The sequence below is a fragment of the Mizuhopecten yessoensis genome, unplaced genomic scaffold, assembly GCF_002113885.1.
Source record: "Mizuhopecten yessoensis strain PY_sf001 unplaced genomic scaffold, ASM211388v2 scaffold7857, whole genome shotgun sequence".
Classification (NCBI taxonomy): domain Eukaryota; kingdom Metazoa; phylum Mollusca; class Bivalvia; order Pectinida; family Pectinidae; genus Mizuhopecten; species Mizuhopecten yessoensis.
Window position 1 is genome coordinate 119767 of NW_018407257.1, and position 18669 is coordinate 138435.

At 38.4% G+C, this 18669-nt stretch overlaps 1 protein-coding gene across 1 annotated transcript in view; it reads right to left on the reverse strand.

Moving 5' to 3' along the window:
• Window positions 1-1902: 1902 nt before the first annotated feature.
• LOC110454456 overlaps window positions 1903-18669 on the reverse strand; it is a 17220-nt gene continuing 453 nt past the window's right edge. Inside the window, exons 2-8 of the mRNA XM_021503961.1 lie at window positions 16501-16585; window positions 7297-7393; window positions 6623-6968; window positions 5617-5823; window positions 4805-5057; window positions 3031-3293; window positions 1903-2329 (exon numbers count right to left, since the gene is read on the reverse strand). Of these exons, the coding sequence (XP_021359636.1) occupies window positions 2061-2329; window positions 3031-3293; window positions 4805-5057; window positions 5617-5823; window positions 6623-6968; window positions 7297-7371 (1413 nt within the window). The 5' untranslated portion in view covers window positions 7372-7393; window positions 16501-16585 and the 3' untranslated portion in view covers window positions 1903-2060. The remainder of the gene's footprint in view (window positions 2330-3030; window positions 3294-4804; window positions 5058-5616; window positions 5824-6622; window positions 6969-7296; window positions 7394-16500; window positions 16586-18669) is intronic.

The following is an 18669-nucleotide window of genomic DNA, read 5'->3' on the forward strand; positions in this document are numbered from 1 at the left end:
TCAAATACTTTTAAGGGAGACACAACTTCATATCATGATTATAATGTATACTAAGTTTCAAAGAGATCCGTCGAAAAATGTAGAAGGAAATCTCCGGACAAAAAATCAAATACTGAAATGAACCAAGGGCAATAACTTTATGAAAACTTATCGAATCAAAATTCTTTTAAGGGAGACACAACTTTATATCATGATACAATGTATACCATGTTTCAAAGAGATCGGTTGAAAAATGTAGGAGGCATTGCCGGACAAACAAAAGTTTACGCCGGACAGACGGACAACCCAATACCTTAATACTTCCGTCAAATGACGGACGTATAAAAACAATAGAAATATGATTATATGAATACAATCTGTACAATCAAGAGATCAGAAATTGTTTTTTTTTTAAATTTCATCGATGCCGTAATATTTACATAAACAGTTCAGGAATATAAGTGTTTCAAATGGAATTCAGCTTGTAAATAATTCTCTTTCTTAATTTGTCTTGCCTTGTAGAAATTAATAATTGATGTCGAAGACTGTTTGTACACATGAGCGTATATATATAAAAAATAAGAATAAAAACCGGATCACTTTCGATTGGTGCATACATTTATTTACTTGTGTATATATTACAATATGTGGATCCTCCTAGATAAACATACAGAAGTAAATAATAATAATAATAATAAAACTTTATTCATGAGGATAAAATAACCTGTTTAGCCGAGGCTAATCTTCCACGGGGTCCTCTTGTTAGTAAAACATGGTAGGTTTTAAAATACATGGTTATTTGGTTACTAACAAAATATGTTATAAGATTTATGATACACTTATCACAGATACATATTTAAAATTATCACAAAATGCACAAGGGTTCAAGCATATAAAGTAGCATTAAAAGATATGAGTCCCATATACATAAATAATATAGTAAAGTTTAAAAATTGACACAATTATATGCTAATATAGCAGAGAGAAAAACATATTTCCAGCATTGGAAAGAATCCATTTTTTATTATTATTTAAGGGTCCAAATTATGGGGTGCTATTTTGGAACATAGAAAAAGCAGTTTCATTCTTATTTTCATTTGAAAAATTGTAGAAAGTCATGGACATACCTTATCATTTACTACATCTTAGCGCTTCAATACCATCTCTAATTACGCAAACATAACTTCTCCTCTATTCCTTATTATACAAATGGTCACGATTCACGGCAGGTCTGTACCCCGATTTAAATATACTGTAGTAAGAGGTTGACATTTTCGCAAGTTTAACAATATATGATGGATACAAAGACGGTGAAACGGGTGGAATATTTCGTTCGGAGTATTCAAACCGAGAGGTCAACTCAACTAAAATAAAGGTCAATTGATGATCACTTGTCAAGAGTTTTCATGTCTTCCTAATCTCGTCAATTAAATGTGGAATACCACCAATCACAAGATTGGAAAACCAACGCACCGTCACTCATTAAAAATAACCCTCATATAAGTATCCTCTGGGAAAATAACTACAGATAAGAATATCTGATAATTTCTGGAGGTTGTGCGCTTCACAGTTCAGACCAATACATGACAACGTAATAGATGGTGATTTCGATTCCTACGTCATAACACAGAATACGACATCCTCGATACTGCAGTGGTAACGCTCACTTTCGCTCTCTGTACCCCTGGAATAAGTCCTAGCAAAGTTGAAGGCTCATTGTATACCACCTTGTAAATGAGACGAGAAGACTAGTTTGATCCTTTGATGTACACCAAAAAAATATGTCGGTCGCGTAACGGTAAACTTGACTTGCTTTGAAGTTGGGTGTCGCTCCTCTGTAATCTTCAAAGAACAGGTATCAGCCTTACCGATTGGTCAGGGTTTTTTCCTGAGACCAATCAAATAGCTAGCCGTGTGCCTTCAATTTTGCTATGAAAAATTCCAGGGGTGCAGAGAGCGAAAGTGAGCGTAACCAATGGAGTATCGAGCATGGGGATTAGATTGCTTTATAAGTCCGTGGTCGTACTATCGAGGTTTGACCCCATGAACACATTTGATCCGAATTTTACTCTCGCGTGACGTCACACATCAGTTTCTCTGTCATCTTCACTGTCGTCGTCATCATCATCGTCGTCGTCGTTGTTGAAGACAGACGGATATTTGTTTCTGAGATGCGCTATCACGTTGTGGAAATCTAGAATATACAAGGCGGCAAGAAGTTTACCAGGCGTGGCGGCGTCACCTCCCCGATGTTTCCATTCCAGCAAGCCCTCGTGCATTTTCTCTCTCGTCGAGCTCACCTCACTATCCAGTTGTTTAGTGTAAGTATAAGCCTGCTTGTCGCCGATACCTAGTGTCAGGAGGTAAATATCAATTAAAAAAACACCCAAAAACCACTTTATTTTCAACTGTTGCCTTATCGGTTGATGCAGAATACCAACGTATGTGCAGCGTTTTCTGGTGCACTTTTTTTCCAAGTGCATTATTACAGATATCATGACATAATGATATTCTTTCAGTTTTTTTATCGCTAGAGTAAACGAGAAATTATTATTTTACTTAGGCAGGAATGAAACGACATAGGCGCAATTTAGTTCAAGAACTCCTGGTACACATTTGTTTTAGGAAGATATACACAATAACACCAGAACAGCATTTTACAGAGTTAATATACCTCACAAGGCGTCACCCCACATACTCTAAATCACTATCTCCCATACCGTATACAATAATTCAACCAAGGATTGCCAAACCGGAACACATTATTGTAATTTGTCAATGGTCTCGGTGTAATTTTTTCTTTTCGTCCACATATTGCTGTTAGTTTTATCGATTTTGAGTTAGAATTAACGGCTTTACGGTATTATTTCGTAGAATATGCCCCATATCACCCAATGCCTGTGTATAACTCGATGTTGATTGTGCTTTAAGCACTAACGTGGCAGCATTTCATGAAATATCTCTCTTATAAACGGATCGTCACACATATGTACAGATCTAGCGCTCAGCAATATTCCGGTACAGGAACAATACAAAGATACCACAACTTACCGATAAACAACCGCGTGATGAGGGATTTCCAGTGTGGGGAGAGTTTCCGTGCCATGAAGCTGAATACAGAATCGTACAGAGCCTCCCATCTGTCGTCATGGGCAGACGACCACTGGAGGTTGAGTGTGGACCTGCTGTCCCTGTGGCGCCCTCCGTAGCACCCCCAGTGTTGTCCGTCGATCGTCAGTAAGGACCCGTTTGTGGACTTGTCTCCCACCTCGCTGATCGGGCGCATAGACCGCATTGAACGGGTTGTCCTCGACCTGTAACGATAAAGTATTCATTGTGGAACATACGTGGAACAGGGATATGGCCCTTATTATACGAAGTACTGTATTTTTTTTATTATATAAATACTCCATTGTATGGGGTAATGGTGACATCGGAGGGGGGATTTAGGCACTGCCGCCTTTTCCTGTATTCAATATATACTTTGTTGCATCAAAGGTCCAAACCAAATATTTAAAAAAAGTAAAAAATATTGTATTCAAATCAACCACAACAGCAATAAATGCTAATTGTTCATCATAAAATCGAAGTGATATCGAAGCCCGATTTGAATTTTATTCTGTTGATGCAGAAAGCCAAAAAGTTAAAATTTTACTAAACGATACATCCATTTTCTCATTTAAACGCCCATCAAAGTATTTCGCCAAGTATTTATCAATATAACGAAAGAGGAAGTGCCTATTAAACTGTTTTCAACTTTTGGATGAAGCAGATACTATATTTATCATTTAACAAGGATTTCATGAAAATCGTGGCAGAATGATTTCCAGCTACAAAGTTGCGACCACCGTAGTGGACTAATAGTCAACCACCTTGTTGTGTGAAATAATAATCAGAAGAAATAAGAAGCGGAATGAGGAATCAGCTGTTTAACACATTAGTATGCCGATGCTGTCAGCCAAGCAACGTGAAGAGATTACTGGTCCATATCTCCTCCGTTAATGATTCAGCAGTGGAAATAAAGGTCGAAAGAACGAAAATCGATCTCTGTTCCAAAACATATGCATAGTATACAAATAAAACACAGCTAAAGGGAACTGTGACTAAAAGGCTAGGAGTGCAGAATTCCTTGTCTGATGTTACCAGTCTCACAGACACGAGAAATAGTCATCGGCTTGGTCTTACACAGAGGGGAAACCTGGGAAATAATAATCGAGGGAAAAGACTCAGAAAATAGTCACCGCAGCTTGGTCTTACACCGAAGGAAAGCTTCGGGAAATAGTCACCGGTTTGGTCTTACACCGAGGGGAAAGCTTCGGGAAATAGTCACCGGTTTGGTCCTACACCGAGGGGAAAGCTTCGGGAAATAGTCACCGACTTGGTCTTACACCGAAGGAAAGCTTCGGGAAATAGTCACCGGCTTGGTCTTACATAGAGGGGGAACCTGGGAAATAGTAATCGGTTTAGTCTTAAACCAAGGGAAAAGACTCAGGAAATAGTCACCGCGGCTTGGTCTTACACCGAAGGAAAGCTTCGGGAAATAGTCACCGACTTGGTCTTACACCGAGGGAAAAGCTTCGGGAAAAAGTCACCGGTTTGGTCTTACACCGAGGGGATATCTGGGAAAGAGATTTATCACCAAAGGAAGACAGTTTTGATCTGATTAATAAAGCTTGAACAGCAATATTGTTTTTATTGCAAGGGTGTTAATTACTTTTTCGATGGATCAGTGTTAGACAAAATGTTAGCAATGAACAATGTGTCTCGACCAATCAGACAGGATAGCACTAATGTCACATAAAGTGTTATCGTATATTATACTGACCTCATACTTGGGGAAAGGCTGGAGGCGTCACTGAAGTAGAAGGAGGACAAACCATCATGGGCGTAGGCGTACTGTAGCGAGGAGTGGTCTGTGTACAGGTGGGAGGCGTTCAGGGTCCCATTCATACCCTTCATCACGTGGTACTTCTGTCGCCAGCAGTATAGCTTGATTAGCACTAGAATCAGCACGAACAGCACGATGGCAAACACCAGCACCAGCACGACAACCAGGGGGGAATCTGGTCCTCGTATAGCTACAATGGGAAGTACAATATACACTCGAGCATAAAAACCAGGGGAAAATCAGGTCCTCGTATAGCTACAATGGAAGTACAAGGACGAAAACCAGGTTTAATCTCGTCCGCAGACATTTATAATTAAAAGAACAAATTACGCACCAGCACGACAACCAGGGAAATTCGGCCCATGTACAGCATTAATTCGATGTATAGGATTCACAACAATTGCAAGAGTTTTAATTATGGTTTTATTTCTCCTCGGCAATTTGGTGAAAAGGGATTTCATCGAAGACGAATATATAAAGGGCAAAAAGGGTCCCTATTCTTTACCTAAGATACTTGGACTCATGACATCATTTCTTTTAATTTGTTTGTTAGCCTCCTACCTTCCCTTTTTTTGCATTCTCGTGTCGAATTTAAGCTCTGGTGTTGTTCTTTTTTCGTTTAAGTTGATAACTTATTATCCAAGGAAAAGTATTTTTGTCATTCTATGTTGCTTTTTAAACTTCAAATAGTCAAAGTGGGTTCTTAAAAAGTGACTCAATGTTGGCATACCTAGGTGTCTATAGCTCACCTTCTATTCCAAGTGATTTGTTCCGACTTAAGTCGTCGGAACTCCACTGTATTCCACATACAGTATTGTGAGTGACGTCACACTCTAACAGGACCTCGTACGCCCCGCACGTGCTGCAGCTCTGACACCGTTCAGTAGCAGACGATACGTCGGAATACGTGCAACTAGGACGGCACGACTCACAAATGGTATTGTTTGTCTTGGAACCTTGAGTTAAGGAAGGAAAAATTTAAAAAAAGAAGATTTTAATTGAAGTTTTTTCAAACAAATCCTTTAAAAAGATTAATACCACATTTCCAGCACTGCAAATTATAAAGGCGTTATTGTGTGACATTACTTTGAGCAAAGCTTTTCACGTGATTACAGTAACTGAACGTATACACAAGATTTTGCCATGGAAACGGCTGGCTTCAGGTAAGTAATTTCGTTGTATTTTTTCAAACCAGCGATATAAAGCACATCCCCCTACAAAACATGGTCAACCATTGTCACGTGGCCAAATGCTCAGTAAAGCCAAAAATCATAAGTAGTGGTAGTTTCGTACAGTCACGTACGTATTTTGATTTATATGCTTAAGTCAAAACCCCAGTGCTGATTTGTGAATATACATCTTCTCAGGTGAGATGTCTATATAATGTTTCAATATTATATTTTGACAAAAATTATTTCGCTTTGCCTGCTAATAGTAGATGTATATCGTTCACATTGATATTTGAAATAGCAGTGTACACGCTAGCATTTTCAGAATATATTTTCGGTTTGCAAGTCCAGAGAAGTTTAGTAACTTTCCACTTCTTAAATGATATTGTAATTTGTTTTGTTGAAGATCTTTTTTAGATCAACCAATTAAAACGTCGGATTAGAAGTAATGAATTGTTGGTGATTGCTTTTCCAGCTTTGTGATAGGTTGAACATTTTAAGTTCAGGAAGGGGAGATAACTGTAGCTTCTCGCGCCTTACAACACGAATCCAATACAGTTCGTTAGCAATATTAACATTGACTCACCAAGTCGCGAGACTCCGTACCCTTTGTCACATTTGGTGTGAGGGAAACAAGCCTCAAAGTTGCCTTTTTTTCGTCGGCTGTAGTAGTAACCATCAGGGCATTCACAAATGGCATCCGACATACCGGAACAAGGGGAGGTAACTACCATACGCATGACGGAGCATGCCACGGAACAGGGATGACACGTGTCCGCCCTGTTGTAAGTGTCTGAGTAATAATTGTCTGGACACATCCGACAACTGGCCACGTGGTAATTCTCCGTACAGTCCGCACTCCAATACGTCCCAGGTGGACACTTCAGGCACGTAATTCCCGCCATCGTTACATATGTCAAATTCGACCAGCTCTAAAGGAAGGAAATAGAGTAACAGAGAGGTTGTTATTGTTGTTGTTGTTATTTATCATCAATCAAAATCAATCAAAATATATTGTTTTGGTGATTAATTGTCCAAACTAAATGACTCCATATTTTTTTCGTTTATTTTTTAAAACTTTCTTATCATGGAAAAAGGATCCTCTCTAGACACTAGCTATCCCGTTGATTAAAAAAGACAGCTTCTTGAAAACGGTTTTCCCGCTTTAAACCAATTTCCAACCTAGTCGCACATACTCGGAACTTTCCGACAAGTTTTCCGGAAAGACCCGAACTTGATTTTAACATTACTGATACTTACGGAGTTGAAGGCGCTGGTGACAAACATTTGGTACAGGAGAGTGATCAATATAAACCGCTGAATTTGCCAAATCATCTGACAAATTTGGATTAGAAATCTGCAAGTAAACAAATATATATATATATACATATTTCATTTATAATTAGACTGGATTACCTGCCGTAATACCATTTCTGTCCGCTAGGCTCTGCTCTTTGATACATTTGTGTTTTCGAAGCGAAGCATGTCAGAGTGTGGAAAAACTAGGGCAGGCAATCCAGTATAATAACCGAACTACACACATTGATATACAGTCAAGTCTAACATCGCCTGCTGGGTAACCGAACTAATCGGGTACGTATACTGAAACTGGTGTTAACCCACTCAAACAATCCAGTTTAATTTGGTCCTGATATGCTATTTGTAGCAAAAGATGTTCTTTCTCAACTCCAAAAATATTGTTATCATTTAAAGAAAAGATGGCTCTTCTGATAACATAAAATAAAGTTAAAAGATTTTCCAATTCTGGTATCTTGATATCACATGACACTTAAGCCCAACAATTACAAAATGTACTAAACTTTGTAAGGTTGTACTAAAGGTGAGCTGAATTGAACCTGTGCTTTTTGTGGTTCATCACTATTTGGATTTTGTTTAACTAGAAACTGTTATGAAGCCATTGTCTGTAATTTTCCTTTCTAATGACTGTAAAACGATTAAGTCTATACGAAATGACAGAGGTAACTCATCAACTGTTTCTGTTAGGATGATTGTATTGTATTAGTACTAGACTATAATTAAAACGCCTTTAGAATTATTAATAACTGTCGTGCAAATGTAACATAACTTGATTACGAGTTCAATTCTCATGAACATGTCCTACTTCAATGTTTAAAATTAGTTTCTACGGGGAGTGTCATTTATGAGAGCATAACCGCCATTGCTATTTACAGCCTAAATACGTACAACTGTATCCGTTTTGTGAATACGCGACTGGAAAATAGTCATTTAAAAACATTTTTTGACGTTCCTGTCACTTTAATCAACGCTGATTCAATATGATTATATAATTCAATTAAGAAGATATCTATTCTTAAAATACAATTGGGTAGTTTAGTTTGGTTTAGTATTGTTTAACGTCCTATCAACAGCTATGGTAATTTAAAGACGGCCTCACCTGTATGCAAGATGCATGCGTGTAGTCTATGCGTGTGTGTTTTGGGAGACTGCGATATGTTCGTGTTTGTCTCCTTATGATAGCGCAGAAGTGATGCTGACTTTATAGTGCTACCTCACTGAAACATACTGCCGAAGACATCCAGCAGGACACCCCACCCGTTCACATTATACTGACAACGGGCGAACCAGTCGTCCCACTTCTAAATTGCTGAGCGCTAAGCATGAGTAGAAAAAACCATTTTTACAGACTCTGGTATGTCTCATCCTCGATACTGACGCTCACTTTCGCTCTCTACCTGATGTCATAGCAAAAAACCGTTACGTGACCGCGAGATTCTTTTGATGTACATCAAAGGATCGAACTAGTCTTCTTTTCTCATCAACAAGGTGGCGCACACTGAGCCTTCAATTTTGCTATGACATATTCCAGGGGTGTAAAGAGCGAAAGTGAGCGTAACCCCTGGATATCGAGGATGGGTATGTCGCGGCCAGGGGACAGAACCCAAAAAAAGATCAGCTTTGCATTACATCAGCGTTGCATTATCTTTTAATTGAAGATACTATAAATAAAGACCATGCTCGCCGATAATAGCGGGGGATTTTGAATTGTAGAGGGAAAAAATCAATCATAATTGCCATTTTTACATAAAAACGAAAACATAAGCGATAAACTGAATAGATGTTGCAGACATACTGGTATAACTGCTACATGTGTCACATCCTGCAGTTAGGGCGTAAGAATTGTACCTGCTGCCCCCATTGCGTGATCGTAAGGGGCAACTTTTAAATTTGGGATCTTATCTTTTCTCTTCTTTCTAAACAGCTTTCTTCTTCCTAATGTATACCTTGACAATGCCTCACTTTTGGCCTTTTATTGATCGTTCGTCCCTGTGAGGAAGGCTTTGGGTTCAGTCCCCTGGCCGAGACATACCAGAGTCTGTAAAAATGGTAGTTTCAACTCCTGCCTAGCGCTCAGCAATTTAAAAGTCGGACGACTGGTTCGCCCGTTGTCAGCATAATGTGACCGGGTGGGTGTCCTGCTGGGTGTCTTCGGCAGTGAGGTAGCACTATAAAATCGGCATCAAACACGAACATATCGCAGCCTCCCAAAACACACACGCATAGACTACACGCATGCATCTTGCACACAGGGGAGGCCGTCCTTAAATGACCATAGCTATTGATAGGACGTTAAACAATACTAAACCAAACCAAACCACAGCCAAGCTAGGCATATCACCCTATCGCGTACCATTTAATTTGTCTAAGATACACAGCGACAGTTATACCAGTTCTGCTTAATTGTGCGCATAGATTGATGACGTGTAAACTACATATTGTGTATAGATCGAAGTGGTTTATGTATATTTCGTTGTTGTGTATGATAACAACACCGTTTGAGCCTTGACATAAGTATAGAGTTGGTATTCAGAAATATTTGCAGAGTAACATATTCGATACTGCTACCATTGTCCAATACTGCAATTCATCCTGTCGCTACGTGTTGAACACACGACATAGCGTGGTGCCTAACATTGATAATCAGTGATTTATATCAGGTATACACCGACATATGCCACTAACACGTCATTGTGTTATCTACTGGTGAGCATAGAATGATTATCTCCCTTGTTTTCCTGATCGTCGATACAGATTTTATCTATTTATAAATATGAAATAACACTCCATTTACATTCATTAAATTATATTAAAGATAAACAATACAATTATTTTATTCGTTCTTAGATTGACAATTCTGACATTTTACAGCCAAAAATATTTCTCTCAACTTCAAAACACATATTATATGAATATAATAGCAATGTAATCCTTCACTAACATGTGTATTACTTACATGTGTGTTACTTACATGTGTGTTACTTTCATGCGTGTTACTTACATGTTCGTCACTAACATGTGTGTCACTAACATGTTCGTCACTAACATGTGTGTTACTAACATGTGTGTTAATAACATGTGTGTTAATAACATGTTCGTCACTAGCATGTGTGTTACTTTCATGTGTGTTACTAACATGCGTGTTACTTACATGTTCGTTACTAACATGTGTGTTACTAACATGTGTGTTACTTACATTTGTGTTACTTACATGTGTGTTACTTACATGTGTGTTACTAACATGTGTGTTACTAACATGTTCGTCACTAACATGTGTGTTAATAACATGTGTGTTAATAACATGTGTGTTACTAACATGTGTGTTACTAACATGTGTGTTACTTACATTTGTGTTACTTACATGTGTGTTACTTACATGTGTGTTACTAACATGTGTGTTACTAACATGTTCGTCACTAACATGTGTGTTAATAACATGTGTGTTAATAACATGTGTGTTACTAACATGTGTGTTACTGACATGTGTGTTACTAACATGTGTGTTACTGACATATGTGTTACTAACATGTGTTACTAGCATGTGTGTTACTTACATTTGTGTTACTTAAATGTGTGTTACTTACATGTGTGTTACTAACATGTGTGTTACTAACATGTTCGTCACTAAGATGTGTGTTAATAACATGTTCGTCACTGGCATGTGTGTTACTGACATGTGTGTTACTTACATTTGTGTTACTTACATGTGTGTATCTTACATGTGTGTTACTCACATGTGTGTTACTAACATGTTCGTCACTTACATGGGTGTTAATAACATGTGTGTTACTAACATGTGTGTTACTAACATGTGTGTTACTAACATGTGTGTTAATAACATGTGTGTTACTTACATGTGTGTAACTAACATTTGTGTTACTAACATGTTCGTCACTAACATGTGTGTTACTTACATGTGTGTTACTTACATGTGTGTTACTTACATGTGTGTTACTAACATGTGTGTTACTAACATGTGTGTTACTTACATGTGTGTTACTTACATGTGTGTTAATAACATGTGTGTTACTTACATGTGTGTAACTAACATTTGTGTTACTAACATGTTCGTCACTAACATGTGTGTTACTTACATGTGTGTTACTTACATGTGTGTTACTTACATGTGTGTTACTAACATGTGTGTTACTTACATGTGTGTAACTAACATTTGTGTTACTAACATGTTCGTCACTAACATGTGTGTTTCTAACATGTGTGTTAATAACATGTGTGTTACTTACATGTGTGTTAATGACATGTGTGTTAATAACATGTGTGTTACTAGCATGTGTGTTACTTACATGTGTGTTACTTACATGTGTGTTACTAACATGTGTGTAACTAACATGTTCGTCACTAACATTTGTGTTAATAACATGTGTGTTAATAACATGTGTGTTACTAACATGTGTGTTGCTAACATGTTTGTCACTAACATGTGTGTTACTAACATGTGTTACTAGCATGTGTGTTACTAACATGTTCGTCACTAACATGTGTGTTACTAGCATGTGTGTTACTAACATGTGTGTTACTAACATGTTTGTCACTAACATGTGTGTTACTAACATGTGTGTTAATAACATTTGTGTTACTTACATGCGTGTTACTGATATTCGTGTTACTAACATTTGTGTTACTAACATGTGTCTTACTAACATGTGAGTTACTAACATGTGTGTAACTAACATGTGTGTTACTATTATGTGTGTTATTATTATACCTCTACTTTATTTACTCTATATAAAAGTAATTGGTTAAATCGAATATATCCCCACTTTTGCCTGACTGTGTTTTAGTCCTGTGTGTTAGTCTGGGAACTAAAACACACCTACACTCGGGTGTTTCCGCCGAGCCAATCAGGCGAGAGGTGGGCGGAGCTTGTTACCGAACTCGGAAGCGACGCGCGAGGTGGGCTGAGCTTGCTACCGAACTCGGAAGCGACGCACGAGGTGGGCGGAGCTTGCTACCGAACTCGGAAGCATTTAGCTCCATTGCCATCAAAGAGGTAGTTGGGTCGTGAAGCTATACAGCTTATGGTTTACAAATATTTTCAAGTTAAAACTATCTCTGCAGTGTGTATCGGTATAATAAAACGGTTAAAGTATGGGGTTGAGGGATATAGCAAGTTTCTGGTGTCCCTTGACCATGTTTATTTCCCTCGGCTTCGCCTCGGGAAATATACCTGGTCTTGGGACACCAGAAACTTGCTATATCCCATAACCCCATACTTTAACTGTATAATAACAGGTGTGTCAATAACATGTGTGTTACTAACATGTGTGTTATTTACATGTGTATTACTTACATGTGTGTTACTTACTTGTGTGTTACTAACATGTGTGTTACTAACATGTGTGTAACAAACATGTGTGTTACTAACATGTGTGTTACTAACAAGTGTGTTACTAGCATGTGTGTTAATAACATGTGTGTTACTAACATGTTCGTCACTAACATGTGTGTTACTAATATGTGTGTTAATAACATGTGTGTTACTTACATGCGTGTTACTAACATGTGTGCTACTAACATGTGTGTTACTAATATGTGTGTTACTAGCATGTGTGTTACTTACAGGTATGTTACTTACATGTGTGTTACTAACATGTGTGTTACTTACATGAACAACAGTATAAAAAGATATCCTTAAGTTAAACATTTGCGTTTCAACATAAACGTAACTAACCCCATTTCACTTACACGTGTGTGCTGTACCTGATATCAAATTAAAATACCTCCCTCACTTACACGTGTGTACTGTTTCTAACATCAAACTACAATATCCCATCACTTACACGTGTGTGTTCTGTTCCTAACATCAAACTACAATATCCCTTCACTTACACGTGTGTGTGTGTTGTTCCTAATATCAAACTACAATATCCCATCACTTACACGTGTGTGCTGTACCTAACATCAAACTACAATATCCCATCACTTACACGTGTATGTTCTGTTCCTAACATCAAACTACAATAGCCCTTCACTTACACGTGGGTGTTCCGTTCCTGACATCAAACTACAATATCCCTTCACTTCCCCGTGGGTGTTCCGTTCCTAACATCAAACTACAATATCCCTTCACTTGCACGTGGATGTTATGTTCCTAACATCAAACTACAATATCCCTTCACTTACACGTGTGTGTGTGTTGTTCCTAACATCAAACTACAATATCCCATCACTTACACGTGTGTGTTCCGTTCCTAACATCAAACTACAATATCCCTTCACTTACACGTGTGTGTTCTGTTCCTTACATCAAACTACAATATCCCTTCACCTACACGTGTGTGTGCTGTTCCTAACATCGAACTAAAATTTCCCTTCACTTACGCGTGGGTGTTCTGTTCCTAACATCAAACTACAATATCCCTTCACTTACACGTATGTGTTCCAATCCTAACATCAAACTACAATATCCAATCACGTACACGCGTGTGTGCTGTACACGTGTGTGTGCTGTTCCTAACAGCGAACTAAAATTTCCCTTCACTTACACGTGTGTGTACTGTTCCTAGCATCAAACTACAATATCCCTTCACCTACACGTGTGTGTTCTGTTCCTAACATCGAACTAAAATTTCCCTTCCCTTACGCGTGGGTGTTCTGTTCCTAACATCAGACTACAATATCCCTTCACTTACACGTATGTGTTCTGTTCCTAACATCAAACTAAAATTTCCCTTCACTTACACGTGTGTGTACTGTTCCTAACATCAAACTACAATATCCCATCACTTACACGCGTGTGTTCTGTTCCTAACATCACACTAAAATATCCCTTCACTTACACGTGTGTGTACTGTTCCTAACGTCAAACTACAATATCCCTTCACTTACACGTGTGTGTGCTGTTCCTAACATCGAACTAAAATATCCCTTCACTTACACGTGGGTGTTCTGTTCCTAACATTAAACTACAATATCCCTTCACCTACACGTGTGTGTTCCGTTCCTAACATCAAACTACAATATCCCTTCACTTACACGTATGTGTTCCGTTCCTAACATCAAACTACAATATCCCTTCACTTACACGTATGTGTTCTGTTCCTAACATCAAACTACAATATCCCTTCACTTACACGTGTGTGTTCCGTTCCTAACATCAAACTACAATATCCCTTCACTTACACGTATGTGTTCCGTTCCTAACATCAAACTACAATATCCCTTCACTTACACGTATGTGTTCTGTTCCTAACATCAAACTACAATATCCCTTCACTTACACGTGTGTGTTCCGTTCCTAACATCAAACTACAATATCCCTTCACTTACACGTATGTGTTCCGTTCCTAACATCAAACTACAATATCCCTTCACTTACACGTATGTGTTCTGTTCCTAACATCAAACTACAATATCCCTTCACTTACACGTGTGTGTTCCGTTCCTAACATCAAACTACAATATCCCTTCACTTACACGTATGTGTTCCGTTCCTAACATCAAACTACAATATCCCTTCACTTACACGTATGTGTTCTGTTCCTAACATCAAACTACAATATCCCTTCACTTACACGTGTGTGTTCTGTTCCTAACATCAAACTACAATATCCCTTCACTTACACGTATGTGTTCCGTTCCTAACATCAAACTACAATATCCCTTCACTTACACGTATGTGTTCTGTTCCTAACATCAAACTACAATATCCCTTCACTTACACGTGTGTGTTCTGTTCCTAACATCAAACTACAATATCCCTTCACTTACACGTGTGTGTTCTGTTCCTAATATCAAACTAAAATATCCCATCACTTACACGTGTGTGTTCTGTTCCTAATATCAAACTACAATATCCCATCACGTACACGCGTGTGTTCTGTTCCTAACATCACACTAAAATATCCCTTCACTTACACGTGTGTGTGCTGTTCCTAACATCAAACTACAATATCCCTTCACTTACACGTGTGTGTTCCGTTCCTAACATCAAACTACAATATCCCTTCACTTACACGTGTGTGTTCTGTTCCTAACATCAAACTACAATATCCCTTCACTTACACGTGTGTGTTCTGTTCCTAACATCAAACTACAATATCCCTTCACTTACACGTGTGTGTTCCGTTCCTAACATCAAACTACAATATCCCTTCACTTACACGTGTGTGTTCTGTTCCTAACATCAAACTACAATATCCCTTCACTTACACGTGTGTGTTCCGTTCCTAACATCAAACTACAATATCCCTTCACTTACACGTGTGTGTTCTGTTCCTAACATCAAACTACAATATCCCTTCACTTACACGTGTGTGTTCCGTTCCTAACATCAAACTACAATATCCCTTCACTTACACGTGTGTGTTCTGTTCCTAATATCAAACTAAAATATCCCATCACTTACACGTGTGTGTTCTGTTCCTAATATCAAACTACAATATCCCATCACGTACACGCGTGTGTTCTGTTCCTAACATCACACTAAAATATCCCTTCACTTACACGTGTGTGTGCTGTTCCTAACATCAAACTGCAATATCCCTTCGCTTACACGTGGGTGTTCCGTTCCTAACATCAAACTACAATATCCCATCACTTACACTGTTTGTACTGTTCCTAACATCAAACTACAATATCCCATCACTTACACGTGTGTGTACTGTTCCTAACATCAAACTACAATATCCCTTCACTTACACGTGTGTGTTCCGTTCCTAACATCAAACTACAATATCCCATCACTTACACGTGTGTGTTCTGTTCCTTGTATCAGACAAAATTATCCCCTTAATAATTTACCTCAAACTTCACTATTCATGACACAAAATATCACCTCAGTTCTCACAAGCGTGTCTGTACGAAATATAATAGCACGTGTTATTGATATGAAACTAAACAAAATCAGGAAAATAAAGCACCGAAATATCAATTTTTCTCCACTTGACATGTTTAATGAAAAATTAATTGAAGGGAATATGCAATCAAATGGGTGTTGTTGACCCCGGAAGATAATTCTGGATGTGACCATCGTCTCATCCCTGGGTTGTTAATATCACAGCATATCACCCCTTCATTAAAACTTATCATAGNCCATCCCCCCGCCCTTCCATCCCCCCAAGGAACCGCTACATCAAAGCCAGTAAAAAAATATAATTTTATATCACAAGCACAAATACTACTTACCTAGCCAGATAGTATGTGGGTTGTCACTTGTGTCGCTGGCCAAGGGTTCTGACAGCTGGTCGTCAATGTATCCGTATAGTTGGTTCTGGTTAAGTGAACAGGATTAATTATAATTAACATGTTATATATGAATTCATATTTGATTGTGCTTTTCTGAGTTGTGACAATAGTCGTATATCAAAACATACCATACTCTACATGGAATTAGCGCCCGTGTTGTGGACTGAATGTGTCCAGTTACAGAAAGGTCCACCTTTCCAGTACCTGCGCGAAGACGTTCGTGATTTTTTTTTATTAACTAGTCAGTTTTAATTTACTTTTATGCATGGGTTGGTTGTTTGACCAAAACGTGACACATTGTAAATTGTTTTTTTAATTGTATATGTCCTTAATTGTTAAACGGCTCTTTTTACCGATACCCTTTGTATCCGTCATTGGGAATATGTCCGATTCATTAACTTGAGTTACTAGCCTGGTGTATAAAACGTAGTCGGATAGCGTTATGACCTTTGTCTCCGCTACCCCAGGTTTAGATAAATGAGCCTATCAGGTTACTGCTCACCTGGCCTAATCTGTCAATCAAAACACATGTATAAAAGACAGGTAAATTATCAATCGGAAGATCTCGGCCATATCCGTCAAGGCTTTTTTAGTTTTTACGGAACTGGCCGAGCTGTAGCGATTTGTAGTTTTATTGCAGAAAAACCGGACCTCTTTTTATCCGGAAAGTCTTGTTTTCTAAAACCAAAATCCGAAAAATGGACTTATCTTTAATAAGGAAACATACAAACATCATTTCAACAAAATATCATCAGTGTAAATTATGTTTTAACATTATATCAAATGTACAAATAATTGGTGTTGATAGCTATGGATGAGTATAAGCAGAGACGTTATGCTACTGGCTTTAAATGTCGCTGGAGTTATCAATCTAGATCTGTCGTTATCTATAATACATTCAGGCATAAATAAATAAAAACAAGGGTATCTCCAATAAGTTCTTTGTATTAAAATGACGTTATTTGGTGTTTTTTTTCAAATGGTAGGTTGCATATTAATACAATATAATGGTTTGCGTCTTGAAATGCGTCTTACTGTGGGAAGAAACCGGGGCACCCGCAGAAAACCCATGTGGTCGGGCAGGTGACCCCATACCTATTTAAGTCCGATCGGGGAATCGAACCCCGGCTGCCTTGGTAGAAGACAAGTACGCTATCACCTGCGTCACCCGATCACCCCTGTTTATCATCTCACATGTCATACCACCAAACGGTACATTACACAGAGGTGCTAACTCCTCTCGAACTGAGCGGTTAAAATGCGGACGTATAAAGCGTGTCGGTTTGTAGATTAGCGCTCCTGACTTACAATTCTCTAAACCATTTTAATTACAAACATTTATTTGCGTTAAATATACTCGCCTAAACAATCAGGAAACGTCGGCACACCGTCAGCACTTTCCGTTTTCCGATTGTCACTTACACAGAGTGTACGGAACGCCAACTCCGGGAAGCGATTGCCTTCCGCGACGAAGTATTTTAATGAGTGCCTAATTTATGATTGGTTAGTTTAGTGAAATCCCAGAATCGATCATTTGTAAAAATAACAAAATTTTCAGCATTTTAAAAATGTTTTTGCATAGAATAAAATAATAAATAAATATTGTAAACGGTAAGTAAGAAAAGTGTCTGCATTCCTTTCTTTAACTCGGCCTACGAGTGTTTGTCTCTACTTTTAGAAGGAAAAAACCCGAAACATTAATAAAAAAAAATAACGGAAAGAAAATGACATTATACCAAAACACCGCTAAATCTACACATGTTGGGTTGGTTACCGTTTTATGAAACATTTTGGTACAAAAAAAATCTGAAAAATAGATTATTGAAATATAAAACAAATATTGTAGCGGTTCCGCTCCTGTCCCCGATTTTTAAAAATTAATTGATACATTCGTTTTCTGCTATATAACCTCGACGTTACTGTGTTAACTTAGTTACGGAGGTGGAGAGGGTGGTCAGGTGGCGCAGTGGATAGCACATGCCTTTCACCAAGACGGCCAGGGTTCGATTCCCCGATCGGACGTGGACAGGTATGGGGTCACCTTCCCGGCCGCGTGTGATTTCTCCGGGTACTCCGGTTGCCTCCCACAATAAGTAACCCCCTCCCTCC